This window comes from Abramis brama (assembly GCF_963993115.1).
Source record: "Abramis brama genome assembly, chromosome: 4".
Classification (NCBI taxonomy): Eukaryota; Metazoa; Chordata; class Actinopteri; order Cypriniformes; family Leuciscidae; genus Abramis; species Abramis brama.
In genome coordinates this window covers 56,886,598-56,913,191 of record NC_139966.1, presented here as the reverse complement: position 1 = coordinate 56,913,191, position 26,594 = coordinate 56,886,598, and the positions used below count along the sequence as shown (strand labels likewise).

The 26,594-nt window shown below is 38.0% G+C and overlaps 1 protein-coding gene across 2 annotated transcripts in view; it reads right to left on the bottom strand.

Moving 5' to 3' along the window:
* Positions 1–1,369: 1,369 nt before the first annotated feature.
* Positions 1,370–26,594, bottom strand: part of grm8a (glutamate receptor, metabotropic 8a) — a 192,232-nt gene continuing 167,007 nt past the window's right edge. Inside the window, exons 9-11 of one of the 2 annotated variants that reach the window (XM_084111682.1) lie at positions 21,988–22,923; positions 5,361–5,607; positions 1,370–2,029 (exon numbers count right to left, since the gene is read on the bottom strand). In XM_084111682.1, coding sequence (XP_083967808.1) covers positions 1,980–2,029; positions 5,361–5,607; positions 21,988–22,923 — 1,233 coding nt within the window. In that variant the 3' untranslated portion in view covers positions 1,370–1,979. Of the gene's footprint in view, positions 2,033–5,360; positions 5,608–21,987; positions 22,924–26,594 lie in introns of both variants that reach the window. The other variant, XM_084111681.1, reaches the window with a different exon arrangement.

Below are 26,594 nucleotides of genomic sequence, written 5' to 3'. Positions count from 1 at the left end.
AAAAATATTAAGAAACCAGATGTCGACCGCATCCCTTTGTGCCTGTTACAGATCAAGCAGTCAGATCGAGTGTGAAAATGAGAAAACCCAGAGGAGATCAAGGTCTAAAGACACAACAGTTTTTAGGCTGCCATGGCAACCGCATCCCTCCAAAAGACGAGTGCGTTGATTCTGGTCTTACCCGAGACGACATCTGCCTCTTTACTCCCTGACTGACATATCTAAGTGCGAGCGAGGCAGACGGAAGGGAAGAGAGACGTGAGATTGGATGTTCTCTGAATCTCGTTTGTACGGGGGGCAAAATAATTCAATTAGCTTGGTGGAGATATCAGGGATTAGTGCGCGGGGCAAACCGACAGCCTCGAGATTCACTCAACACCTGCTGTATGGTTCCACAGGAGCGGGAGGTGGTCGTGCCACGGGCGCTGCGCTGTCAGTCAGGACTCCAGCCAAGGTCGTCTCACACACAACATGTCCTCTCTCACTGCTGGATTGGGCTCAGTCTCAGTGCTCATCAAAGCCCTGTCAAGTGGAGCAAGGACTGAAAAGTTGAACAATAAACTCTTTTCAAGATCATTATTTCATAATTAGCCCAGTAATTCATCAAATTGAGGACATCTATGGTGCAAGGCATTCCAGAAAGCTCATATTATATATAGAGAGAGTTATTTTAGCTGTAAAATCGATGCATTTCCAATGTAATTGCTTTTCGTTTTTTTTATTTTTTTTATTGGCATCAATGTTTCCATAAAGAACTTGCTGTGAAACCCCTGTGAAACCTTTAAACAAACTCTTTTTAGGATTATTATCTCATAATCCGCACAGTTGAGTAGATCTATAGGGGAAGGCATTCCAGAAAGTTTAATAGCAGAAATGTGAAGCTCATATTATATATAGAGAGAGTTATTTTAGCTGTAAAATTAATGCATTTCCAATGTAATGTCCAATGTTTTTTTTTTTTATTGGCATCAATGGTTCCATAAAACACACTCTGCGAAACCTTTAAACAAACAAACTCTGTTTTGGATTATTCTTTCTTAATCAACCCAGATCTATAGGGGCTTTCGCATCAGAGGAATATTTTCATAGGTCCTATAACTATAACTCGCATATTGACGTGTTCGCACCGAGCATGTGTGATAATATTGAAGTTTTAAGGCTATTTCGAAACTTTAAGGCTATTTTTTTTTTAATGTTGATTCCGCATTATTTGGCCAATGTATCTATGTGATTTTTCCAGTCATTTATGGAGATATGGAAAACAGAGTTTGAGTTTTGCGCGCAACAGTTTTTGGACTGTGGAGGTGATTGAATATGAATGAGAGAAACGAGAAACAAATCTGACTGAGAAACACATCTAACAACGCTGCACATTTGCAAAACATTCCTTTATTATAAATAAATCTTCTTTTTTTTTTTTTGGTATAAAAACTAGCATGCTTCAACCATGGCATTTTACAGCTTCACAACCCCGCGGTCAGCCAATACAAGACACGTCATCTCAGAATGCAGGTTTCTGACAAAGTGGGACAAGAATGAAAAAATCTGCACAACCACAAAAATACAATAACAACAAACATAGTTCGACTGTGTTAGTTTTCATATATTTTCTCTTTTTTTTATTTTTACACATCCACATTTCCAAAGTTAACCGTGAATGTTTCCGTCTGCAGAATGCTTACGCAATTATTTGTGGAAAGTATTTTTTTTTTCGTATGACTGCAAGCCTGCACCTTCAGTTTTGTGAGTGTGTGCGTGTTCACTTGTGTGTTCATGGCAGGATCGGTAGCTCTTGAACGCAGTCTCACTGGAAGGTCCCGTATGTCCGTTCGTCTCCCAGGATGCTGCGGGTTTTAGATTGATGCAGAACGATATAAAAATCTCATGCTCAGATGCCCGTTCCAGGTCAGCGCATGTCACATGACCGCGCCGCTTCAGACGGGCCGGCCCTCGGCTCCGCCCACAGAGAGTGGCCCTCTTCAGATGGCATGATTGCTGTAGCTGACGTACGTCATCTTGGTGGAAGAAGCTGCTGGAGGGGAAAACACATTAGAGAATCACATTCACTCACTCCACTGCATGTGCGTTTCATCAACTCCATTGTTTTATGGTCACTGCTCGTATGCAATTTTATCTGCCGTTCAAAAGTTTGGGATCGGTAATATTTTTAACGTTTAAAAAAAAGAGTTATTATTAAAAGAACATTCATTATTATTATCAATGTTGATTTTTTTTTTTTTTTTCTGGATTCGATTAATAGAAAATTCTTACTGAGCCCAAACGTTTGAATGGTAGTGTATAATGTTACAAAAGCTTTCGGTAACACTTTATAATAACTGCATGCTATTAATCATTAGTTAAGCATTACTAAACAGTTAATTCATCATTTATAAAGCATTAATAGAAATTAATAAGCAGTTTATAAATACAGCTATAAATGCTTTATTCTTGATTTATAAGCATATCTATAATGCGTTTAATAATTGTATTTTCATACTTTATTAATGATCAATTTATTATTTCTAAATGAAGTATAGCATTATTTACAAACCAGTTACATTATTTACCATTATTTACAAACTAGGTGTTGTCATTGATTAATAAGATCACTTAGAAAGTGTAAGTAAATGTAGTAGATTCAGGTAGTTATAAAGCATTTAGTAGTGGTCAGTTAACTATTTTTGTGAGCTCATCTAAAGTGAGGACTATTCATGCTTTGTAATGTCTATTAATGCTTTATAAATGACGAATTAACTGTTTACTGATGCTTAACTAATGATTAATAGCATGCAGTTATTATAAAGTGTTACCAAGCTTTCTATTTCAGATTGAACTTTATATTATCAAAGAATCCTGAAAAAAATAAAAATAAATTGGACATAACTGTTTTCAACATAAATGTTTGGTGAGCATCAGATCATCATATTAGAGTGATTTCTGAAGGATCATGTGACACTGAAGACTGGAGTAATGATGCTGAAAATTCAGCTTTGATCACAGGAATAAATTACACTTTAAAATAGATTCTTAGATGTTAATCAAATAAACCAATCCCGAACTTTTGAACGGCAGTGTAAGTTGTTCCAGATTTTGCCTATGCCTACTAAATTAGACAAGCTTTTATTTGATTCTTGGTCTTTTTGCCAATTTTCTTTAGTAAAGAGAGGACACTTGGAAGAGGGAATGAGAAGTGGTGGAGATCTTGATTCATTTAAGTGAATCCTGTGAATCAAAAAGATTCATTTCTGCAGGTTTCATTGCGAGTCCTTCTTATTTGAGTCTTTTTTTTTAATACATAAATGAACAGCAATACCATGACAAACTATGAGCCCTGACAGTTAACATCACAAGATGTGACGCTCAAAGAATTGTGTTAAAGCTTGTCTACTTGAAGCTTGTCTACTATGTTTTCATGAAAACAAGTTTAAATTGAGCAGTTTGCGATGTCGTGCTCTTTGTGAATGAATCAGTGTTTTTGAACGAATCTTTTGAGTGAACGAACTGGTCATAAATGTGTCAAAAATCAAATGTAAAAAAAATGTCAAACATATTCTCATGCAAACAAGTTTAAATTTGTCTAGTAGTTCTTGGTGAATTAATCTTTTGGTTATTTTCAATTCATTCAATTGAGTGTCTTCTTTTAATAAACACTCTTAAATTTGAATTAAGAATAATAAAGTATTGTTTAGGTTGTGAAAGACAAATCTGTTGAATGAATGATTCAATGATTCATTAATAACACACAAACAGACAGACGTTACTGACGTAATGATGTAAAAGGGTTACAGAATGAATCATTTTGGTGAACGGATTCACAAGATTCACTGAAATGAATTTTATTTCCCATTCCCTCCTCTAAATCCTCTCTTTACTAAATAAAAGTGGCAAAAAGGCCTAGCATCAGATACAAACTTGCCTAATTTAGTTTTGGGTGGTCTTGATACTGACACATGAGTTGTGCTTTAATGTTTCAGAAGGCAAAGCGTCACCCACGGCACACAGCAAAGTAATTGGCTTGATGAAATGGGCTTATTTCCCCTCAAAGCTTTGGATCACTTCTGAGTGATTAAATTCTCAGCACTCCATAATCCCACACTTTGCAGAACAAAAAATAAATAAATAAAAAAATCAAAAAGAGCCAATTTTTTTTAAATCTAGCTGGCAAATAACGCAGCTAGTCGGATATGCTAATCAGACCCAAGACATTGATGTCACGCTTTACTTTGCCTGTCTACTTTTGGGCTTAAAACAAGACTTGTGTTTGGTTAAGTTTACCATTCTGTAGTAAACAGCTGTTCAACATACAGATGGAACATTTACCGAACATCTGGAGGAAAAATAGTTAAATGTGACGCTAAGGGGCTGTTTACACCTGGCCACTTCATGCGTTTTCTCAGATCGGATAGCTATCCGATCGTGAAAAGACCAGGTGTAAATGCCCTCCGAAACGCATTCGAGACGGATTTGAATCAGATCGCTCAAACCACTTCAGGAGGAGGTCTGGGACGCATTCCAGACGAAACTGGACAAGTGTAAATGCATCTGGTTGTTGAAACCACATATGGAAATTGTACGCCTCCCAAAAATGCAAAAAAAATAAACGTGTGAGAGCGTGTTATAGGCTATATGTAATGTTATAGCCAGATATGACGACATTACTGGAACACGCGTCACCGCAGATGATGAGCATCTATTCATCATGCCAACGTGCAAACTATCGCAAATCAAAGTGAAAGTAAGTCGCAGACGCACGATCATCATCATTAAAAGTAAAGAAATGAAATGATCTTACCAGGGCTGTTGCTGCTCTCTCTTATTGCGGTCTTTGATTTAGAAATTTTAGCTAATGATCAATAAAATGCAGCTCATATCTGTTGCTTTCGGTGATGTGCACTCCGTTATATCTGCATATAGTGTGGGAATTGAAGATCGGATTTAAATCCGTTTCACAAAAACACATTTAAGTGAGCAGGTGTGAATGGAATCGTTTTGACAAATCAGATAGCTATCCGATCTGAGAAAACGCATGAAGTGGCCAGGTGTAAACAGCCCAAGAGAGCAGAAATGGAGTGCAACAGTGACCACACACGTTTACAGCATCTTTCCTTTTCATTTTCCTCATTTAAATAAACGTCAACCAAAAGCTTTAAGCCTTGAACCAAAATTAACATCTGCTATGAGCGAATTAATAAATGAACTACTTGTCATGTAAAGCAATGGGAATTCATTAAATAAGTCTTGGTTTTTGTGTCTTTTTAATGCAACTTATTAACCAGCACTATAGGTGGCCTCCTAACCTTTAAAAACCAAGTGGTCATGGATAATCACTCATTTGAAAGGGATTTTCTGAGAATACTCACTGTTGGTCTCCATGCTCTCACAAAGCTCGGTCTTCACCTCCCCGTTGGGCCGGTCGCTGCCCTTCGGCACTAGTTTTCCTGACATGGTTGCGGCGGTGACGATGGCTTTGAAGCTGCGCTTGCGTTTGGGCACGTTCTGCTCCGGGTGGAAGAGGATGATGTAGACCTTGGGCATGTAGAGCATCCCGAGAGACACAGACGCGCTGAGGCTGAGAGAGATGGTGAGGGTGGTCGTCTGGATGTACATCTGAAAACAGAGAGAGAGAGACTTAACTTTAAGATCACTTTATTTACAAAAACATTAAAGATATAACATTTTCAGTAAAAAGCTACAAGAAAAGCAGCTAGAAGGGAGCGCAATGGATTTAAAAAACAGAGTCTCAAGACGTGAAAAAGCATCTTAGACACGCCAACACTCGTTTCTAAAAAATGTTTTAAAAAAAATACAAAAAGTTAAGGTTTTCCCTCTTTTTCTTTCCTTTACAATCATAAAAATTCCACTCATGCATGAATTTGAGAGAGAGAGAGAGAGAGAGAGAGAGAGAGAGAGAGAGAGAGAGAGAGAGAGAGAGAGAGAGAGAGAGAGAGAGAGAGAGAGAGAGAGAGAGAGAGAGAGAGAGAGAGAGAGTTAATCAGAGAGGGACCAAATCTGTATAGTTCCTCAGAGTTCAGAGTCTCTCTAGATATAATAATCAACTGTTTTAAAGGGGTCATGACATGAGAGATCAGAGTTGCCTTGAGGTCTTTGTACCATTAAAACATCCAGCAAAATCCTCCTTGTTATAAACAAATTATTTAATCAAGCTCTAAAAATGGCTTGTTTTGATATTACAGAATCTGTGACGTCAAACGGGCAAATGCATTTGCATATGACTGCCTCCAAACAAGACATCGATGCATAGTTATACATCATCGCATCATAGGCCCCGCCCACTGGTGTTCGGTCGCTTAACGCCATTATAATGTACACTGGTTACAGTACACAGATGCGTGTTCAGTTTCTGACGGGCTCGAGCACTTGAGTCTGCCGACAACAGAACAACTGGAATTTTTGTTTTGTAGAAAATTACAATTTTATTTTGAAAACGAGGCACAGTGTAATGGAGCGTTTGCTATCTATCTATCTATCTATCTATCTATCTATCTATCTATCTATCTATCTATCTATCTATCTATCTATCTATCTATCTATCTATCTATCCATTCCTCCATCCATCCATCCATCCATCCATCTATCTATCTATCTATCCATCCATTTATCCATCCGTCCGTCCGTCCATCCATCCATCCATCCATCCATCCATCTATCCATCCATTTATCCATCCGTCCGTCCGTCCGTCCGTCCATCCATCCATCCATCCATCCATCCATCCATCCATCCATCCATCTATCTATCCATCCATTTATCCGTCCGTCCGTCCGTCCGTCCGTCCATCCATCCATCCATCCATCCATCCATCCATCCATCCATCCATCCATCCATCCATCTGAAAATCACCACAATACATGCTACATCAAATCCATCCAATAAAATACAAAATACATTATTACAATTAGGGGCAAAAAATCTTGTACTCGTTGTATTAGTTAATTTTTGACTCAGAACATAAAAACTCAGAATAAACATGCTAAAATTAAAGAACATGTCTGGGTTTGTTATAGGCATTTCTAGCTTGATAAAGTTCCACAGAAACCACACACACACACACACACACACACACACACACACACACACGCACACACACACACACACACACACACACACACACACACACACACACACACACACACACACATCAAGACTTCTCAGATGCTGGAAGCATAATTAGCGGCTGATAAGGACACACGCTCGCACTCAGAGACAGATTTACAACTTTCCTTAATTAGAATTTAAAAATGAAAGCTCTTACTCAATTAACAGACATGAGCACATGCAACACACTCAGTGCTGAGAAAACACACACACACACACGAACAGAAGAAGAATCCTCAAAGGCTAAGCACTCATGTGTGTCTTTGTCTCCAGCAGGGGGTAAAACTCACGGTGAATGACTGCTGGCAGATGGCGAGACACGCTCGAGTCCAAACGCACAGCAAAAATGCAAGACAGATAATAAGTGTGCAAACGTAGAAGCGCGAACAGCCTGTAATGAAAAGCATGGCCATGAAAAAGCAAAGCTCCAGCCACCCGCTGATCCCTGATCCCTGATCCGTAACCGGACGGGACTGGATGGCATTGGTTGGTGAGCTGACATGTTCAGAGCAGTGATCAGTGCGCTTTTAAAGACAATCCACTGGGGTAAATGCTTAGTGACATTTACTGAGCGAACGGATACAGGCTAAAGCTGCAGCTGGAGGAGCAAGATCTCAAAACATGAGCTGCCACATGGGAAAGAGGCATGCTAAGTGTTCAATCCACACTAGCTAAAGCCTAATACAGAAATAAAGCTCTGTTGCTAAACCTATGAGCTGCTCTGCAGACTATTACATACATAGGTGGCTGCCTTATAAGTGAATCGAACCAACAACCTCATGAATAAATAAAACAAAGACAGCAAATAGAGCATAACTCAAACATTTGGGGACATTTCCACAAAAGCATTAAGCCGCGCAATTGTTTTCAACACTGATAATAATCAGAAATATTTCTTGAGCAGCAAATAATTTCTGAAGGATCATGTGACACTGAAGACTGGAGTAATGATGCTGAAAATTCAGCTTTGATCACAGGAATAAATTACACTTTACTATATATTCACATAGAAAGATACATTTTACTATACATAGAAAGTTATTTAAATGTTATTCATATTTCATAATTTTACTGTTTTCAAATAAGCATAAGCAACTTAACCCTAACATAACCCTAACAGGAATAAATTACATTTTACTATATATTCACATAGAAAGATACATTTTACTATATATTCACATAGAAAGTTATTTAAATGTTATTCATATTTCATAATTTTACTGTTTTCAAATAAGCATAAGCAACTTCAAAATCATAACAAAATTGTACTGACCCCATATTTCTGTACTGATTTTGATAGCTATGTAAATGCGTATACATATCATCATGACAGAGTCACATAGACAAACATAGACACACACACACACACACACACACACACACACACACCAGAGAACAATTCAAACTCACAGCCGTCAATGAATCCATGAATACTCTACCTTTCTAAGGTCGGAAATTGCAGGTAATCACCTGAGACCGGCTCCGCAGATATTGATCCAAAGCAGTCTGACACCGACTGGATATTTTCCACTAAAAGCTACACATAACTCAGTGTTAATTTGCCTGTAGATCAAAGAAATCACCTCAGACTAACAACCAGTCAGAGGAACCACTGCTCATTATATTTAATCACCAAACTTCTGAGTTCTCACAAACTTCAGCTGCAAACCCAGAACAACTATAGAATATATGAGAACTCTGATGCTATTTGCCATCATCTTCCACTCCGCGGGAATATCATGTATCGATCTGTGCAGTCGCGCTGTATTATGACCAGGGGCTCTGGCAGACAGTGGCTCATACTGTTAGAACTTAATACTCCCATAAACCCTCAGGAGGGACTGAACAGAACTTTCACAGCAGAATGTAAGTTGTATGGCATTTAATATCAATTTAATATAGATTCATGTTTGTTAAAGCTGTGTTTTGTGGTTTGATTAACATTAATGACATAGACAGCAGCAGGTATTTATAGGTTGCTGTCACTTTAAGAGCGAATGCACGGATCCAATATAATGATACACATCCGATTTCTTTCCATGTGATCTGTCATTTGTGTTTATGAGAACACTTGCCTTGTAACAAGCACTTTGAGATAATTTTGTGCATGTGTCAGATAATATCTGTGGTGTCAAAATAAATCGTCATACTATGTTTTATTCTATCTATTAAGGTTGATTTATAATGTTATGTCATTATATGTTCTCGATCATGACTTCATGGCTGTTTCTGGACTTGTTTTTGAGTTGTACCATTAAGAAACACTATACGGGGAAAGTACATTTCCTCGAAGTTCATTCATTTTTGCAGCTATTTCTGATCTGGGAAGGAGGTTTTGAGCTCTAAAAGTTATAGCATAATATGTCAAACTCTTTCAATCAATGGAAATTTGTTTTCTCTTGATATGACCCCGTAGGCTCTTAAAGTTGGAATAATAATGGGAAATCCCTGCCAAATAGAGGATAAATCAACTCTCAAAGGACCGTTAAAACATTTTCTCAGCAGGTTTTTAATAGAATCAGCCATATATGAGCAAGAGGAATAATTAAAACAAAAATCACATCAGGACGTGGTGAATTTCTGAAGTTTCGCAGCAACATAAAGAGACCGAGTGCATGTGACTGTATAATGGTGTCACACTGAGCACTTAATCACATGCCGATTACCCAGAAGCCTCTCAGAACCCTCGAGGTCTGAAGTTAAACAGATGATTGTGCCATATATAGCTGTTCTTAAAGTCTAAATTACACTTTCCTTAATGCATTTCAGAGCCAAAGCCAAATAAAACAGTACAACTGCTGTGTATTCAATTAACCTGGAGATATACTGTCACACATACACATACACACACACACACACACTAAACTAAACTAACCTCTGACCTCATACACCAGAGACGCAGCAAAGCAACCAGAGCAACTTTACTCTTTTTATGGATTTGAGGAGACACACGAGGGCAAGTGACACATGTACGCCATATCCCGTGAAAAATATCCCGACCGGTCTAAAACAGGCTTACCATAGTGAATCAGGGTAAGACAAAAACACATTTTGGAAGAAGGATTGATGATCTAGGCCTATTGACTGAAAAAGTTACATAGTGCACCTTTAAGTATATTTTGATTACAGATTACAAAGACAAACTTTTTTCTTTGGTTTACATTTACATTCATTAATTTTGTTTCTTTTATATAACATGCTCTGATAACAAGACAATGAAATTCTGTATTATGCAGGCCAGACAAGTAATTTGGTGATGCCACTTTGTAAAGAAAGACTACGCGCCTGCGCACATACATATTCAACGCGCATACCTATAGACTAAACACGTAATATGCATGTGCACACCCTCACCGTTTTCACAGATTCACGTTTTTGAGGTTTACACAGAGATGATACTGTTTAATTTTTTTATTTTTCAAAACTTGCACCTTGGAACCATTTAAAAGTTTGCGTTCTCGAGCCACCAAACACCGTTGTCATGCAAATGAACGGCCAGAACACATTCAAAGTTTCTGTTTTCAGTTAAAACGGTGTTGTGTAAGCGGCCCCTAAATTAATAACTAACAGTGTAATAACAACGCAAGTGAATCAATCAAAAAACGTACTTTAGGTGGACAATAACTTTATTCTAGAGCTGCTGTAAAGCCAAAACAATCTCTGTTCCATTATTTTCCCATTATCACTGTAAAGCTGCTTTGAAACAATCTGTATTGTTAAAAGCGCTATATAAATGAAGGTGACTTGACTTGACTAAAAAGCAGGAATGTGTGTATATATAATAATATGCTGTCTAGCTTTCGGATCAGAGCTCCTGTGTTTCGGCTGTTGGTGAGGAGATGCTGGTGGTTTATTGCTGATCTGTTTCCTCGCCGCCCACCCAAATAGAAGGACGGATTGCAATAAAATCTGAATTACTGTTGCTGCATGATCCAATAGCAAAGCACACACACACACACACACACACACACACAAATGACCTGTGCAGTGTCAGTCCTTGTTTTGCCTGCCAATTCCCCTGTTGTTTCATGAAGCTTCTTAATGCCCTCATGTCACTCTTAATTAGTTTTGAAGAATCTCAGTCCAGCAGAAGCCGGCAGACTATCACCCTGCACGTCTAATAGTCCTCCGTCTCCAAAGCCCGCGGCTCACAAGACTCATTGGATCAGGTTTTGTAAAGGCTATTTCTCAGGTGACGGCACATGTTATTTTCTGGGCCGGCGAGCACAACCCCATGTGTCTGTGTCGGGGTGGAGTTTGGGATAATAAAAGTAAAAAAAAAAAACAGATCACAGAACTTCAGTATTTCTTATGTCACTCAACAACCACATAAACATCACATGCAATTGCGATCTGCTACAAAAAAATAATTGTATGCATTTATTTATTAACTTGTGCATGATAAACATCATGCATGAGGCGCTGCAAACAACGCGAGCACAACGCTCAAACACGTATAGAAAACGGGTTCTGTGTTAATGGCCCCTTATAACATTTGTGTTATCTGGGTTTGACTGCATGTGGCGTTCAGCACTTGCACATATGCGTAACCAATTCACGCTTTTCATCTGAAACACGAAGTATGGGCGACAGCTGTCCGAGAGCAACCAAGTTAACTTAGCATGCACAGGTACACAAACTATTTTCTCCCTTTTGTCGCATTAGAAACAGCTGAATAGTCAATGTTTCCTCTTTCTTTCCTCAGCAGCTTTAATGGATGCATACTTTAAAACCAGCATGAAAAAAAATAATAATAAAAAAAACACACCGGTGCTGAGACAACATCTGTTGGTCACCATAAACAAGTGTGTGAGATTTCCTTCTTTGAATGAATTAAAACAGGAAGCTATTTATAAGAAATCGTTAGGTCACTAAAGCACAACTATAGAGGCTTGAAAACAGCGCTCAATTAAATCATATTTGAGAGAATAACTCTGACATGATGTGGAATTAATGTTCAAAACAGATTTGCATCAGAGTGGAAAAGCTCTCTAAATTGTTTGCGAATCTTTCTCTGAAGAAATTAACTTCACAGAACAGTTCAACTTAAAACTTTTAAATCAACATGAAACTGTGTTCACGACTCATTTGACTTAGTGAAACAGACTATTCTGCAAGTAAAAACATAAGATCAAGAGAGTGTATTAGGCAATATCAGCTACATACGCTTAAGTATTCTGTGTTAACTTTTAGTCGAGCTGATTCAAAATGACAATGACTTGTTAAAGTCCGCATGAAATGGAAGTTACGCTAGTCGTTTCTTCCCTATTGCGCAGTATATCGAGTAAAATGGATTCTGGAATAAGAACAAATGTGGGCGGGGCTTGATTTTGGATGGTTGTGGTTTGCTATTGGCTGATCTCATGTGAGTGACAGGTTTAGCCCCGCCCTCGTCATCAGAGAAGAGATGATGTCACTGCAAGAGGGAGGGGAAGTTATTCAGATTCAAGATGGAACATGAATTAAAAAAAACAATGATGTGCTCAGATAAATCATTTATAATTGGCCTACTTTAAAAAAAAAAGTTTATTTTATTAGTTCTTTGTCTTTTGTCGTTATTTTTTTAGTTTGTCTTACACATTTGCTTGATGATTTTAAACAATAATAAGTTATTAATCGCTTAATGCCATTGTTTTGATATAATATTTATATAGGCTACACCTAAAATAAGTAAAAGTAAACTTTATTTGTCTATTTTGTTATTTTATAAGAAGTCCTTATTAGGTGCATGACACCAGATACAGATAATACACTGCAATATTCCATGAATAAACAAAAATTGCCAAGAATTTTTATTTCATGGTGACTTTTAACATCAACTGATTAATTCTCATTGAGTGTCAGTGCATCTTTAGAAGTTGGACAGCGTTGGACTTAGGCTAGCGGTAGCGATTAGCAGCTGATGTTCCTGTTCATGTGTTATCAGAGTGATGGAAGCGAGACTGACATCCATCTGTTCACCCAATCACACGGCACGCAGTTGCACGACAATTAATCAAAGCAGGATTAGCCACACATATGCCAGTGCACTCACTAACCAGCTACAGATGTTAAACCTAGAAACACTGACCGCTAGGTACAGGTGATTCTGCTCTGGGTCTCTACACATTTGCCCCTCAAATTTGACTGTCAAACATGAGCACAGCTCGAATTTGTTGTTCATCAGATTGTACGTGTCTGTCATAAAACAGTGAGACGGAAAGAAGAGATACATGAAGGAAACCCAGTGTGAATGTCTGATCGCAGAATTCGCTGCCCGAAGACCAAAATAAATAAAAAATCCAATTAGATTTCAATGGAGAAATAAATCGCTTTTTATTAATTTAGTAGTTCCCAATATAAATTTAGGACTGTGTCATGAATAGGCACAACACAATAAAACAATACAGTGACAAATGATAATACACACACACACATTTTATTTTTATTTTTTAAATATATTAGAATGATTTCTGAAGGATCATGTGACACTGAAGACTGGGGTAATGATGCTGAAAATTCAGCTCAGGAATAAATTACAGTTTACAATATATTCACATAGAAAACTGTTATTTTAAATTGCAATAATATTTCACAATATTACCGTTTTTACTATATTTTTTGATCAAATAAATGCAGCTTTTGTGTGCAGAAGTGTGCAAAATTATTTCCAACCCCAAACTTTGAACCTATAACTCAAAATAATATAATATACAGATATTTTCAAACTCTGCTTGAAAATCTGAAAGGGCATGTCTGAATGAGAATGGCATTTGTGAGTGACACAATATCCAAAGGAAATCCCATCAGCTCTGTGTATAAATGGCAGCTGTCCAGCTGTGCTGTCAGACATTTCTCGGCTCTTCAACACGACTCCATCCTTGATGGATTACAGGCCTAGAAATCACCGCACCAGTGGCTTAGTGTCATTTTTCCTGTTCGATAAACAGATTCATTTGGCTAATTGAACACTATAAAAAAAATCAATGTGTTTCAATGTGTAATGTGAAGACCTGTGTGTGAGAAAGAGCGCAACGGAAACATCACTTTAGCAATGCTTTCCTGTGCAAATTAATGATCAAATTAATTATAGATGTCTATAGAATTCAGTTTCACTTGGAAATTAATCAATTTTTTTATTTTTTATTTGCACATCAAATACCAACGCAAAGTGAAATGTCTAAACAGAAGTGGACCTGCGTTATCATGCAATACATCATATGTCTGCATAAATGTATGACTTTTAACACATTCGCCTCATGCATAGTGGAACTATGCAACCACAATCAAACAAATTAAATGCATTTTTGTCTAACATGAACAATTTTCAATGTGAACAAAATTAACAAAAAACTAGTTATATATACAGTAGTCAACATTTGAAGTGGATCAAAACCTTTCATCAAAGTTAGACATGAATTTTGAACAATACCCGTAATTGTCTTTGATTAACTTTTTTGATCCACTTCAAATGTTGACCACTGTATATAAACTAAGTAAATAGAAAAACAAAACAAAAACTAACACACACACACACACACACACACACACACACACTTGTACATCTATCTTTATGAGGACATTCATTGACACAATGCAATCTCTAGCCGCTTACCCTAACCGTACCCATCACAACTAAGTGCCTAACCCGACCTCTGACCCTAAACCGACCCTTAACTTCATTATAACCTTATCCCTAAAACCAAGTCTTGACCCTCAAACAGGCCTTTAAAGGCTCTCAGAAAGTGAGGACCGGACAAAATGTCCTCACTTTACTCTGTTTGTCCTCACTCCAATGGTCTAAAACTCAAACTGGTCCTCACAAAGATAGCTGTACAAGTACACACACACACACACACACATTAAAATGGCCACTGAGAGACAATGTCGTAGAACATATAGGGACTTGTTTCTCAGTGTGAGATTGGGCTGTGAAGAAAAAGCAAGTGAAAGCAATAAAGAAACCATTCAATCAAGCAGAACCAATCGCTTTTCAAACGAGAGAGTTGGTATGACTGTGGCTGACCCGATCCCTGGCTCATTGTTTGCAGTTGTGACTCTACCTTGAGCTATTCTACCTATTCCTCTTTTGTATGGTGTCTTCTCTCTGGTGAGAGTCATGGCCGCAGAGGCGCACAGATTACCCATGATTAATAGCACAGCACACTAAGGACCTGGGCAGGAACATCATCCGCTGAGAAGACTTCATTATGACCAGTGCTTTTTGTGGCAGGTTCACCTTCATGTATTATGATATTAGCAGAGCAAATGTAACTAAAGCTTATCTAATCTGAGGTAATACGGCTTTCACTGCACAGCATGATCCTACACAGGAGGAGAAATAGCGTGATATGTGTGTCTAGAACAGATATGATATATTACAAATAAGAAGCAACAGCCTTAGCTAGCACATTTATAAAGATCAAATGAGGTGTAGATTCTTTTCACAGGATCTAAATAGCAGAACATTATTTCTAAGGTCACAAAAATGACAAATATGGAAAATAGTTTCAAAGATTGTAGTGGAAATTAGTTTTTTTTTAAAAAGAAAACACCACCAAACACTTGGTCTTTGATTCAAAACACCCTGAAGAACAAAGGAGGCAGAACTAATCATGAACAAAGCTGGCCTTCAAGGAATTAAAGACACTAAAGTGAAACAAAAAACATCTAAATGTCACATAAAGATCCGGTTTAGGTATGGTGTCTCGGATAGAGTAATTGAAATTACTGCTCAGGGAGCGCAGGCTGATTGTGTTATTTCAGTCATAATATTCCTTATGCAAACTTAAATCTTCATAACATCATTCATCACTGAAAAATAGTACAATATTTCACGCTCCAGCGAGAATATGCTTACACCCACGAGAGGATTATCATAACAGGAGTGCAGTTACTAAGAACTTTGCCACGTTTCAGATCATGTTGTAATATGACTGTGCATATCAATGTATTTCACCCACTGATCCGCTTGAAACGTGCATTCACACACTGAGCCAAATCACTTACAATTACAAAAAAAAAAAAGCCAGGAAAAAACACATTTCCATACATTTTGGCTAACAGCCATTGTATATTTCTACAGAGATTCAAAACTTGACTTCAAAAAAATCAAAATAGCCCAAGCTTATGTCAATTTACCATGCATTTCAATTATTTGAGGAACGCATGGGGGTCCCGAATGGAGATCGGGTCACACTGAGCGTAATCTGCCAACGATTTATATGAGACCTGTAATATGATTCTACTGAAGGGGGTGGATTGGAATAAACTGTAATGAGTGATTACAATCAAGGTATTAATCAATATTTTTCCTTCTAAATATCAAATGAGTCGAATGACTTCTCTGGAGATTTTACTACTTAACCACCAGTGTGGTTACTGAAATGTTCTTTTCATGTATTCTCTAATGTCTGTATTTGATCTCTGAATGCAGTAACAGTGCTTGCTCATTTAGCCCGGCTTCCAGAAATGAAATAGGGACTTGCTTTGTGTTTGAGAATGATCTTCAACGTGTTAAAACATACAGGGGTCATTGAAGCCAATAGTTTAAGGGACCATTTCTTTCTTAAAGCCTTAATTTCCAGTTATACTGAAGTGTAGCTCTCCTTGAGAGAAAGAACGCATTATCTTGATGTTTTGAGAGGACTCTCCTTTTTATAGTTAGAGCCGAGCCAAATCCAACCTTGGAAAAGCTGTGTGTCGCAGTGGGGATTTCTTTAAGACTGCAAGGGAAGCTCGGCTTCCCCTATAATGTCAAAAAATTAATGGTCAAATATTTACTATTGTGTTAACATTTTATTGACTAAAAATGCGTTAGAACATGTTCATCTCGAAGACGAGTTCGTTCAGAATCAGTTACATATAGCAGGTCGGCTGACTCGATTTCCTTCTCATACATTCCCGTAGCGTCACAGTGCATTTCCCTGTTGAAGCAAAGCTTCCAGTGACTTCAATGGGGCTTCTTTGAACAGTTTTTTTCAGTGCTTCGAAACTAGGCGGTCATTGGATAAATGCTGCGATTATGTCCCGCCCATGGACGCTTAGCATCTCTAGAGTGAATGAGGAGTGGGCTGGCCTGGACTCCGGCTTCTGCGTGATGATTGGAGGGTCTGTCGAAAGGTTGAATCTCCTTTTGATTTGACAGCGATTTCATACAATAAAAAGTCGCTGACGCTGAAGCTATTCGAGATCAGTCCCATCGCGGATTTTGCAAGTGTAGTCGAAAGACAAACTGCTGCTACCTATTTCTTGGTATTTGCTTGTCAAAATTGCTAGCCCAATTTTCATAATACATTTCACACAATTATACATTTATATCTTTATTATATTATTACTTATTCTATTTTTTATATTATTATTAGTAATAATTATTAAAATAGTTTAAAAAATATTATTAGTAGTAGTATTATTACTACTTTATTATATTATTATTTATACCTTTATTATATTATTACCTTTATACAATTATACCTAACTCTGCTGGCCATTGAGAGGACACTGGTCAAGTCACTGGAAAAGACGCCTAGTTGAACGACAGAGTCACAGAGCATTTTCTTGAAAAGGAACGTAGGGTAGAATTTACATATAAATAAATGGACAATTTTTATGATGTAGGCCGAAAATGAGCTTCCCCTCTTTGAAAGACCAGCAGAGTGTCGGTGTGTGTGTTAGTCTTCTTGGTTACAGCTTAAGGAACCACTGGCATTATTGGAGATTGACTGAGTTGTTGTTCGGGACATGTTGGCGGCCAGCAACCCAAATCTGAGACCTGGAAGGTCACGACGTGCCTAACTTCAGGGTCCGAGTGTCAGCCGCATAATCGATGGAGATATGCTTCAGTCTATCTGTATTTGTGTGGAAAATTACTGTTTATCTATTTCTTAGCCAATGAGAATCATTCAACCTGAAGCAAGGACGTAGCTTAGACCTTGGTGAAGGGTAAAACTGCTGTGATCTTTGAAACTGTAAACAGGGCAGCCTACAAACTCCTGTGTGAGTCTTAAAACTGAACTTCTGCTGATGAAACTGCAAACTATCTTCAGTAAATCTTTTCTTTAATTTATTATAATTCTGACTCCGGGTCTTCATTCAAACATCTGGTCCTTGGGTCCTAAACTGTTACCCCCTAACACTATAATATGCAGAGCCAACTTTCAACACATTTTTACAATTACAAAAACAGCACTGTATAACGGGGGAAAAAATGGTATCTTCATGACTGCTAATAATGTAAATGTTGGCTAACAGCCATTTCATTGTTCTACAGAGACTCGCACCAAAACTTAACCCAAGCTTAAATCAATTTAGCATGCATTTCATTTACGAGGAATGCATTTCTAAAATGGGGCTCCCGAATGGAGATCGGGTCACATGGTGAATTTAAAACCCAATAAAACGATCTATCACTTGTTTATATGAGACCTGTAATGTGATTCGACAGCACGCAGAACTTCCAACACATCTTTTATAATTAGAAAAATAGCACTGTATAATGGGGAAAAAAACTGTTAATAATGTAAATGTTGGCTAACAGCTTTTATATTGTTCTACAGAGACTTACATCAAATCTTGACTTCAAAAAAAACCTAAAGAACCCAAGCTTAAATCAGTTTACCATGCATTTCAATTATATGAGGAACGCATGGGGCTCCCGAATGGAGATCGGGTCACACGGTGAACTTAGCGGAACCCAATAAAATGATCTGTCAGTGATTTATGCGAGACCCGTAATTTGATTCCACAGATATGTGGAGTGATTATCTTAACCAGTCACCTTTGGAAGGCATTGATTTCCCGAGGAGTCGTGAGCACGCTGGCCACTGTTCATGCAACACTTTATTGACTCTTTATGATTCTGCAGAGTCTCTGCATTGGAAATGTCAAAGTGCACGTATTGGTTTTTGGCGGTGATACCATTCTCCAATGCAGTGAGTGTAGATCGTATCACACTTGATATCTTTATGCTAGTGGAAAATGGAGAGGTAATAGACGCCGCAATGAAAATCCACACAAATTGATTTTTGAAGCATTAACCAAAGCACTTTTTTAATAACGGAGGGATATTTTACAGGTGGTGGAGTTGTATCTACTTCTCTACTCTATTATGGTTCTTTTCACAAATGTGGCAAATCGATACGACATTCACTCTTTGTAATGATATTAATTCAGTCGTAGTCATTTTTTCATTACAAACCAATTATGAAGCCCTTTTGCTTGGTGTGGTTGCCAATCAGGCGACAGTTCAATAAATATAGACTCAAGGCCATGTTTTGTTATTCGTGACAAAGGGAACGGCTCATTTTTTTCAATAAGATGTCTTTGTTTCCTTATCAAATGATTCATGTCGTTGCTTCTTATCTTGAGTAATGCGATGGGTTGGGGGGGTCTATGTTAATAGAATGCCATCCATCCCACAGTTCTAGCATTAAATAAGAATATAAATAAGCTTGTTAGTGTAAGGAATAATTGGTATATCCATAATTGTCTCTCTTGGCTAGCACACAGCGCAGCAGTCACAGTGAGAGGCTAATGTGACTAAAGAGAAATGTGGTAATGAGCTTTTATCGTGATCCACTGTGAAAGCAACTCAAACTCAAAAGTTTTAGCATTCACACTGAATAACTTGTTTGCATAGATATTATACTTCTATGGCTTTTAAAAACACAATGAATTCATCCAAAAATTAATATGCTGTCATTGTTTACACAGCCTCACATGGAAGCTTGTTTCCACCACAGAATATATTTTTTTTAAAGATAATTGTGACTTTTTATCTCACAATTGCGAGTTTACATCTCACAATTCTGACTTTATTTCTCATAATTGCGAGATATAAAGTCAGAATTGCGTGATATAAAGTTGCAATTGCGAGAAATAAACTCGCAATTCTGACTTTTTTTCTCGCGATTGCGAGTTTTGATCTTGCAATTCTGACTTTATAACACGCAATTGTGAGTTTATATATCACAGTTCTGAGAAAAAATGTCAATTGCGAGTTATAAATTCCAATTCTAAGGAAAAAAAGACGGACTTTTTTGGACTGATTCCACATATCTGTGGAATCAAAAAAAGACTGACTTTTTTTCTCAGAATTGCGAGTTTATATCTTTATAACACACAATCGCGACTTTATATCACGCAATTCTGACTTTATGCAAATTAAAAAAATCAAAACAAAAACATTTTCAAAAAAAAAAAAAAAAAATCAAAACAAGCTTCCATAACCTCATTAATTCCTAAATAACCTCATTAATTCCAGGACTGGAACATAAACAATAACTGAATTTCAATTTTCTTATAGGGCTAAGCTATCCAGAGTTTTCATATATTTCAGAGATACTTCTTGGGTTGCACACCATCTGATCAATATTGCCACCCACCTGATCGCCTCTGAACCATTTGTCTGTTTCCTACAGAGCACCTGAAGCTAATATCCATCAGTCTGAGGGTGTGTAAAACCCTGCTCTCGGCTTCCTTAGGTTAGCCTTTTAACATGTGAAATGTTCTGGAGGCTATCGCCTGCTGGCTCAGGTGAAAGGGTAACCAGCAGGCGATGTTATTATCTGTAGCCCACAGCCACCTATAGCTCACACACACAGAAACAAACATTCGCAGTCCCACACTACATCCTCTTCTTAATGCCAACGGGAGCACTGGAGAATCAGATGCATATAAAAATGGTGCATCTGATTCAGATGCATGGAAAATGGTTTGTGTTTCAGGGCTGAGAAAGAATATTATACGTAACATTGCTAAAATTGTTCTAAATTACAGAGAAATACTAAACCTTTCAAAAATAAATTAAGAGCTCAAGCACATGCATAAAGCTTGGCACAGCAAACCGGCAAAAGTAATGATTATGAATGTGTCGAAAAAGAAAAATCTGAAACGAGACTGTCTGAACATTTTAATAATTATTAATAAATGAAGTTGACGACGCTGACTCTCATCGTCACAGTATGGTGGATGTAGCCTGACTACGTCAGACTTCGTACTTCCGCTCAATTTCATTTCGCTTCTGTACTCAGTCTGAGACAGCGTAATAGCTTTCCGTTTTCCTCCGGCCTGAAAACAGCCGGCCAATCAACGAACAGAGGGCGTGCTGAGAGCCGTGACGACGTAGACACTGATTGTACCGTGGATGCGTAGATTTACTTCACATAATCTGCAAAAGTCGTTCACAGCCATGTTCACTCCAGTATTTCGCTCGATGGTTTTGTTTTCGCATCATACATGTGTTTACAGTGGAAGTTAGCTGTTGCATGAGGCTGTTATTTTAGTTTTATTCTGTAAAGATAAAGACTTGTTAATGTTTAATGTTCATTTAACTTTGAACAAACTGTTGCCAGTAAATAACATCAATTTAAATCTACAGTAAGTTACTGGCAAGTAGCTGGCAATAATACTGTAATTTCTACAGATTTTTTTAACAGTGCAGGCTATGGTGGATGCGCATCTAAAGAGAAATACTCATTAAAATGCGTAATTTTCGGCACTTATTGTGGAGGGTTTTTTTTTTTTTGCAACTAAACGACTAATTTAGTTGACTATTAGCGAACTTAAATGCAAAAAATATAAATAAATAACAGCAAAAACTCTTAATAATTTAAAAAAATCTAAAAAAATACTTGCATAATTGATCATTTCTGTAACTTTGGGGAAGCCCTACTTAAATACAAAAAAAAAAAAAAAAAAATTAAAAGCAAAAATTCTGAATATATATATATAAAAACTTGCATAATCGATCATTGCTGTAACCTTTGAGTACTCAAATATCCATGCCAGTTCCTACCAAAACTGAGAGAACAACCAGGGCACACGTATTCACTATGAAAAGAAATTATTTGCAATGACATTGAGGATTTCGTACAGATTTCGTAAATCTCACTCACCCTTTCTGCTGATTGTGCGGTGCCAAAGAAGATGGGTATAAAAGCTAACCAAATAATGCAGGTAGTGTACATAGTAAATCCAATTGGCTTGGCCTCGTTGAAGGTCTCTGGCACGCCGCGGGTCTTGATGGCGTAAACAGTGCATGTGACCATCAAAAGGATGCTGTAGCCCAGCGAACAGATGAGCGACAGGTCCGAGATGTCGCACTTGAGAACCCCGCGGGCCTTCACCGGGTCGGACGTGCGTTGCTCGCCGTAGTCCACGACCGTGTGCGGCGGGTCGACGGCGAACCACAAGAACACGCCGAGCAGCTGCACAGAGATCAGGCTGAAGGTGATGACCAGCTGGGAAGCGGGGCTGATGAAGCGTGGCGCCGCCACCGACTTCTTGCCTTGTTCGAAGATGCGATGGATACGGTTGGTTTTGGTTAACAGCGCCGCGTAGCTGAAGCACATTCCCAAACCCAAGAACACACGCCGGAAGGAGCACACGGCTAAAGTCGGAGTGGCGATCATCAAGAAAGTGATGGCGTAGCACAAAAAAATGCCCGTCAGCAACACGTAACTCATCTCTCGACCAGATGCACGGACTATGGGAGTGTCGTTGAAACGGACGAAGGTAACCACCACAAAACTAGTAGCCATGATGCCAAGAACCGCAACGAACACCGGCACGGCGGCCCACGCCGAGTGCCACTCGAGTTTGATGATGGGGATCGGGATGCATCCGGTGCGGTTGCGGTCCGGACGCTGCTCATACGGACAGAGCTCGCAGAGGAACTCGCTGGCCTGGAAGTGGTAGCCTTCGCATCGCTCGCAGTGCCAACAGCACGGCACTCCCTTCACGACCTTCTTCCTCTCACCCATTTGGCAAGGCACACTACACACTGAGATGGGAAGAGTGGGGTCGCCGGTTCGCCAGTGCATGCCGTCCACCTGGAAAAGGACAAGGAAAAAAAGTCCAAAGATGAAGACCAGAGGCATAGTGGAAAACTTTATTTTGATGGTCCCTTTAACACATTCTGTTGACTGTAAATAACGTTGCACCTACATGTCTACTAACTGAGTGTTAATTGAGTATAGACATGTTCGTCTAAAATAATTCTGTTTTCAGCTTCAGAATCAAGTCCAAGCCTGTTCATTCACACCCACTAATTTAACCAAATTTAGCATTTTAATCAACAGTTCATTTTTTGTTACCCTTTTATCATAATGTCTTGGAGTATCGTAATAATATCGTATCATGAGTTCAGTATCGTGACATGAGGGTATCATTACACCCCTAGTAGTTTAATTTTACACACCCTCAATCTTTTAAATCTGAGTGGAAAGAATATAACTTCTTCAGCAATGTATATATTGAATTGTTAGTAGTTTCAGTGAGTAAATAGAGCCCTTTAATGTGACCCACATACACACTGTAAACAGTAAAACGTCCACATGCAAAGGATAACGACAAAAGTCTTGTCAAAGACGAAGAGCAGAGGCGCAGTGTTGAATTAGAAACTGTGCATTCAAAACAAAGTCTCATTACCCACACAGATGCATCACACCAATGTAGGTTGTGTCATATGTGAGGAAGAAATCATTTTATTATTCCGTAGAGCCTGAAAGCTGTGGAAAATAAGAAGCCAACGTTGCTCTTTTAAGTGCAGCTGCAGTTTGGCTCCCGGGCGCAACTTTGATGACTGATATATTTTGGGACAAACTTGTGCCAGGGGCGTTTGAGATGAAATAAATAACATGACAAACCCAGAGATTGACGGCAATATTTAATGCACACATCTATTAAGTAAGGAATAATTGATGACGGGCCATTGAATTATTAAAAAATAATGCACACCCGAGGTTGTAATGTGGCCACAATGTAAATTTCTAATAATTCAATGGACCAGAGTCAATTATTCTGCAGTTACCTCAAGATATTGTTCAGATGTTTAATTTAAAGACATTTTTTTTTTTTTTTTTTTTTTAGCTTTTTGTTCTTAAAATGCTTCTTATTTCTTTTATCTCATCACATTAGTTTTTGGTTCTCAGAACATTCTTTTTAAGGTTTGCCAGGAAAGTTTTCTTAACAGAAATCAAAAGTTTTTGGTTTGTTGAATGTTATTCTAACGTTTCCCTATACACTCAGTTCATCATGTTTATTCTTACATATTCATACATCCGCTATTTAAAAATTAACTACCCTGCAACCTGGGAATGCTATTTTATTGTTGCAAAAAAATAAGACATACAGTAAAAAGAAACGTTCCTAGAATGTTATTATTTAGTTCCTAAAAAAATATCCAAACAGGAACTAACTTTAGAGGAACGTTCTGTGAAACTGTAAGTTTATCTGCTTCAAGAACAGCACCATCGTTACATCGCTAGTGAGAAATGTCATGTAGCTTTTAAGTTAATACACTTTTTTACTGCTAAAATCGTCAGAGAAGCGCTGATTTCTGTGCAAGTGTGTGTCCGTACACTGCAAAAAATGCTTTTCTTACTTAGTATTTTTGTCTGGTTTCCAGTCCAAATATCAAAAAATTCTTAAAGCAAGATGCATTTACTAGATAAGTAAAATAAGATAAGATATTATGTCTTGTTTTCCGGAGGAATTCATCAAAATTAAGTGAGTTTTTGCTTAAAACAAGCTAAATTATCTGTCCATGGGGGTAAGAAAAATAATCTTAATATTCAAACAGAAACAAGATTATTTTTCTTACCCCATGGACAGATTATTTTGCTTGATTTATTTCCCCAGAAAACAAGATATAATATCTTATGGCATTTTACTAATTTAGTAAATGCATCTTGATTTAAGAATTTTTTTGATATCTGGACTGGAAACAAGACAAAAATACTACAGTAAGTAAGAAAAGCATTTTTTGCAGTGTACTGTGTGTGTGTGTGTGTGTGTGTGTGTGTGTGTGCGTGCGTGTGTGTGTGTGTGTGTGTGTGTGTGTCTGTGTGTGTGTGTGTGTGTGTGTGTGTGTGTGTGTGTGTGTTTGAGTGGGAGAAAGAGAACATAATAAAACTTAATTTGAGGCAAAAAAACATGAAATAATTTGTCGTTTTTATCTCATTGTTTACTATATTTATTTGCTTGCTTTTTTAGTTATTTAGTGTCGTTGTGGGTTTTGGTTCTTTTGCTGTTGTTGGCTGTAAAGACCTTTGAAATTGGCGAAGTGATGTGCAATGCGGTCAAGTCCTGCTGGAACTACTTTAGCCCTGCATTTCCCTGAAAGTAATTGCACACCTTTGAATGTTCGTCAACCAATCAGATTCAAGCATTTATCAGCCCCGTAATATAAGAAATTTTATTGCAAGATTTTGCCAAACCAATCAAATAAGGACAGCTCTATACATCCGCTCTATGGCTCTCACTGTTGCTGCTGCAAAGAGAAGGCTGTGAATGAATTATTCATGCCTGAGACAAATTACGCCTGGCAAAAACAGATTGGCTTTAATTAGAGAAGCAAAAAAAAAGGGACATATTAAAATGAAAAAAGACAGAATTTGCAAATGAACAGAAGTTTAATTTGACTTATCACATAAAAGGGTATGAAGGGTATTTAAGAATAATTGAAAGACCAAATCCCTTCATTTGATTCTTCCCATTCTCTGTCTGAAACAAAAGCCACACTGACCATTCACAATTAGGCTGTTTAATTTGGTTTTATTAATCCTGAAGACACACTAATGGGGAACAAGAAGGGTGTTTGAGGTTCAAACGCTGTCAGAATCAACGCTAACCATTTACATGCATCAGTATTACTCAGGGTGAGGGATTTGAAATAATCTTTAACCCCATGTGCTAAATGTTGCAGCATAACTCGTCCCAATAATTTGTGTTACAGAAATTAAATCCCTCAAACTGTGTGACTTGTGAGATGTGCAGTTACTTTTCTAAGGCCTCGTTTACACTGCAGGTCTTGATGCCCAATTCTGATTTGTTGCCTATATGAAATGAACAAATGAAAGTTTGCTATTAGTAGTTTCCCTTTAAAGTGGCCCACATCTTTCAGTTCGACACATTGTAAACAGTAAAATTGCTAGAATTATTTTCCGTAAATTAAATGTTACGAGCCACAATTTTTCACGGCTAACAAAGTCTTTTTTCGGTATGCGTCGCCCATAATGAGCTGAATGCAAATCACCGTAACTCTGATCTGTTTAAGCGCTTAAAGGGGCGGGTTTGATACCTGAGTTAAGAAGTGAGATTTAGAGAAGTACAAGCGGCTGGATCACAGTTCTGTAAAGCGATCACTTCCCCTCCCACACACCCAGAGGAGCTGTGATTCTCCGTCACCTATTGAAAAACTACACTTCAACCTCCCCTCTGCTGCGAGAGCTTCTGGCCATGAAAACACCACTCGTTTTTGGCTCCATTAATTTTGTTTCGCAGCCAGGCATTACTCATCTTCCATCCCGTTGACTAATGAAGGCCCGAGAGTATTCATGTCACATGCATCATCAGCAAAGAAGAGATTTCCAACAAACATTTATGCTTGAATGTATCTTATCTGAACATGCGTACATTGTTATGCTCTGGAAAAAACTGGATAGATGCATGAAGGCATGGATGGATTTCACCATGAGGAGCAGAAAAGGCTCTTCACTCA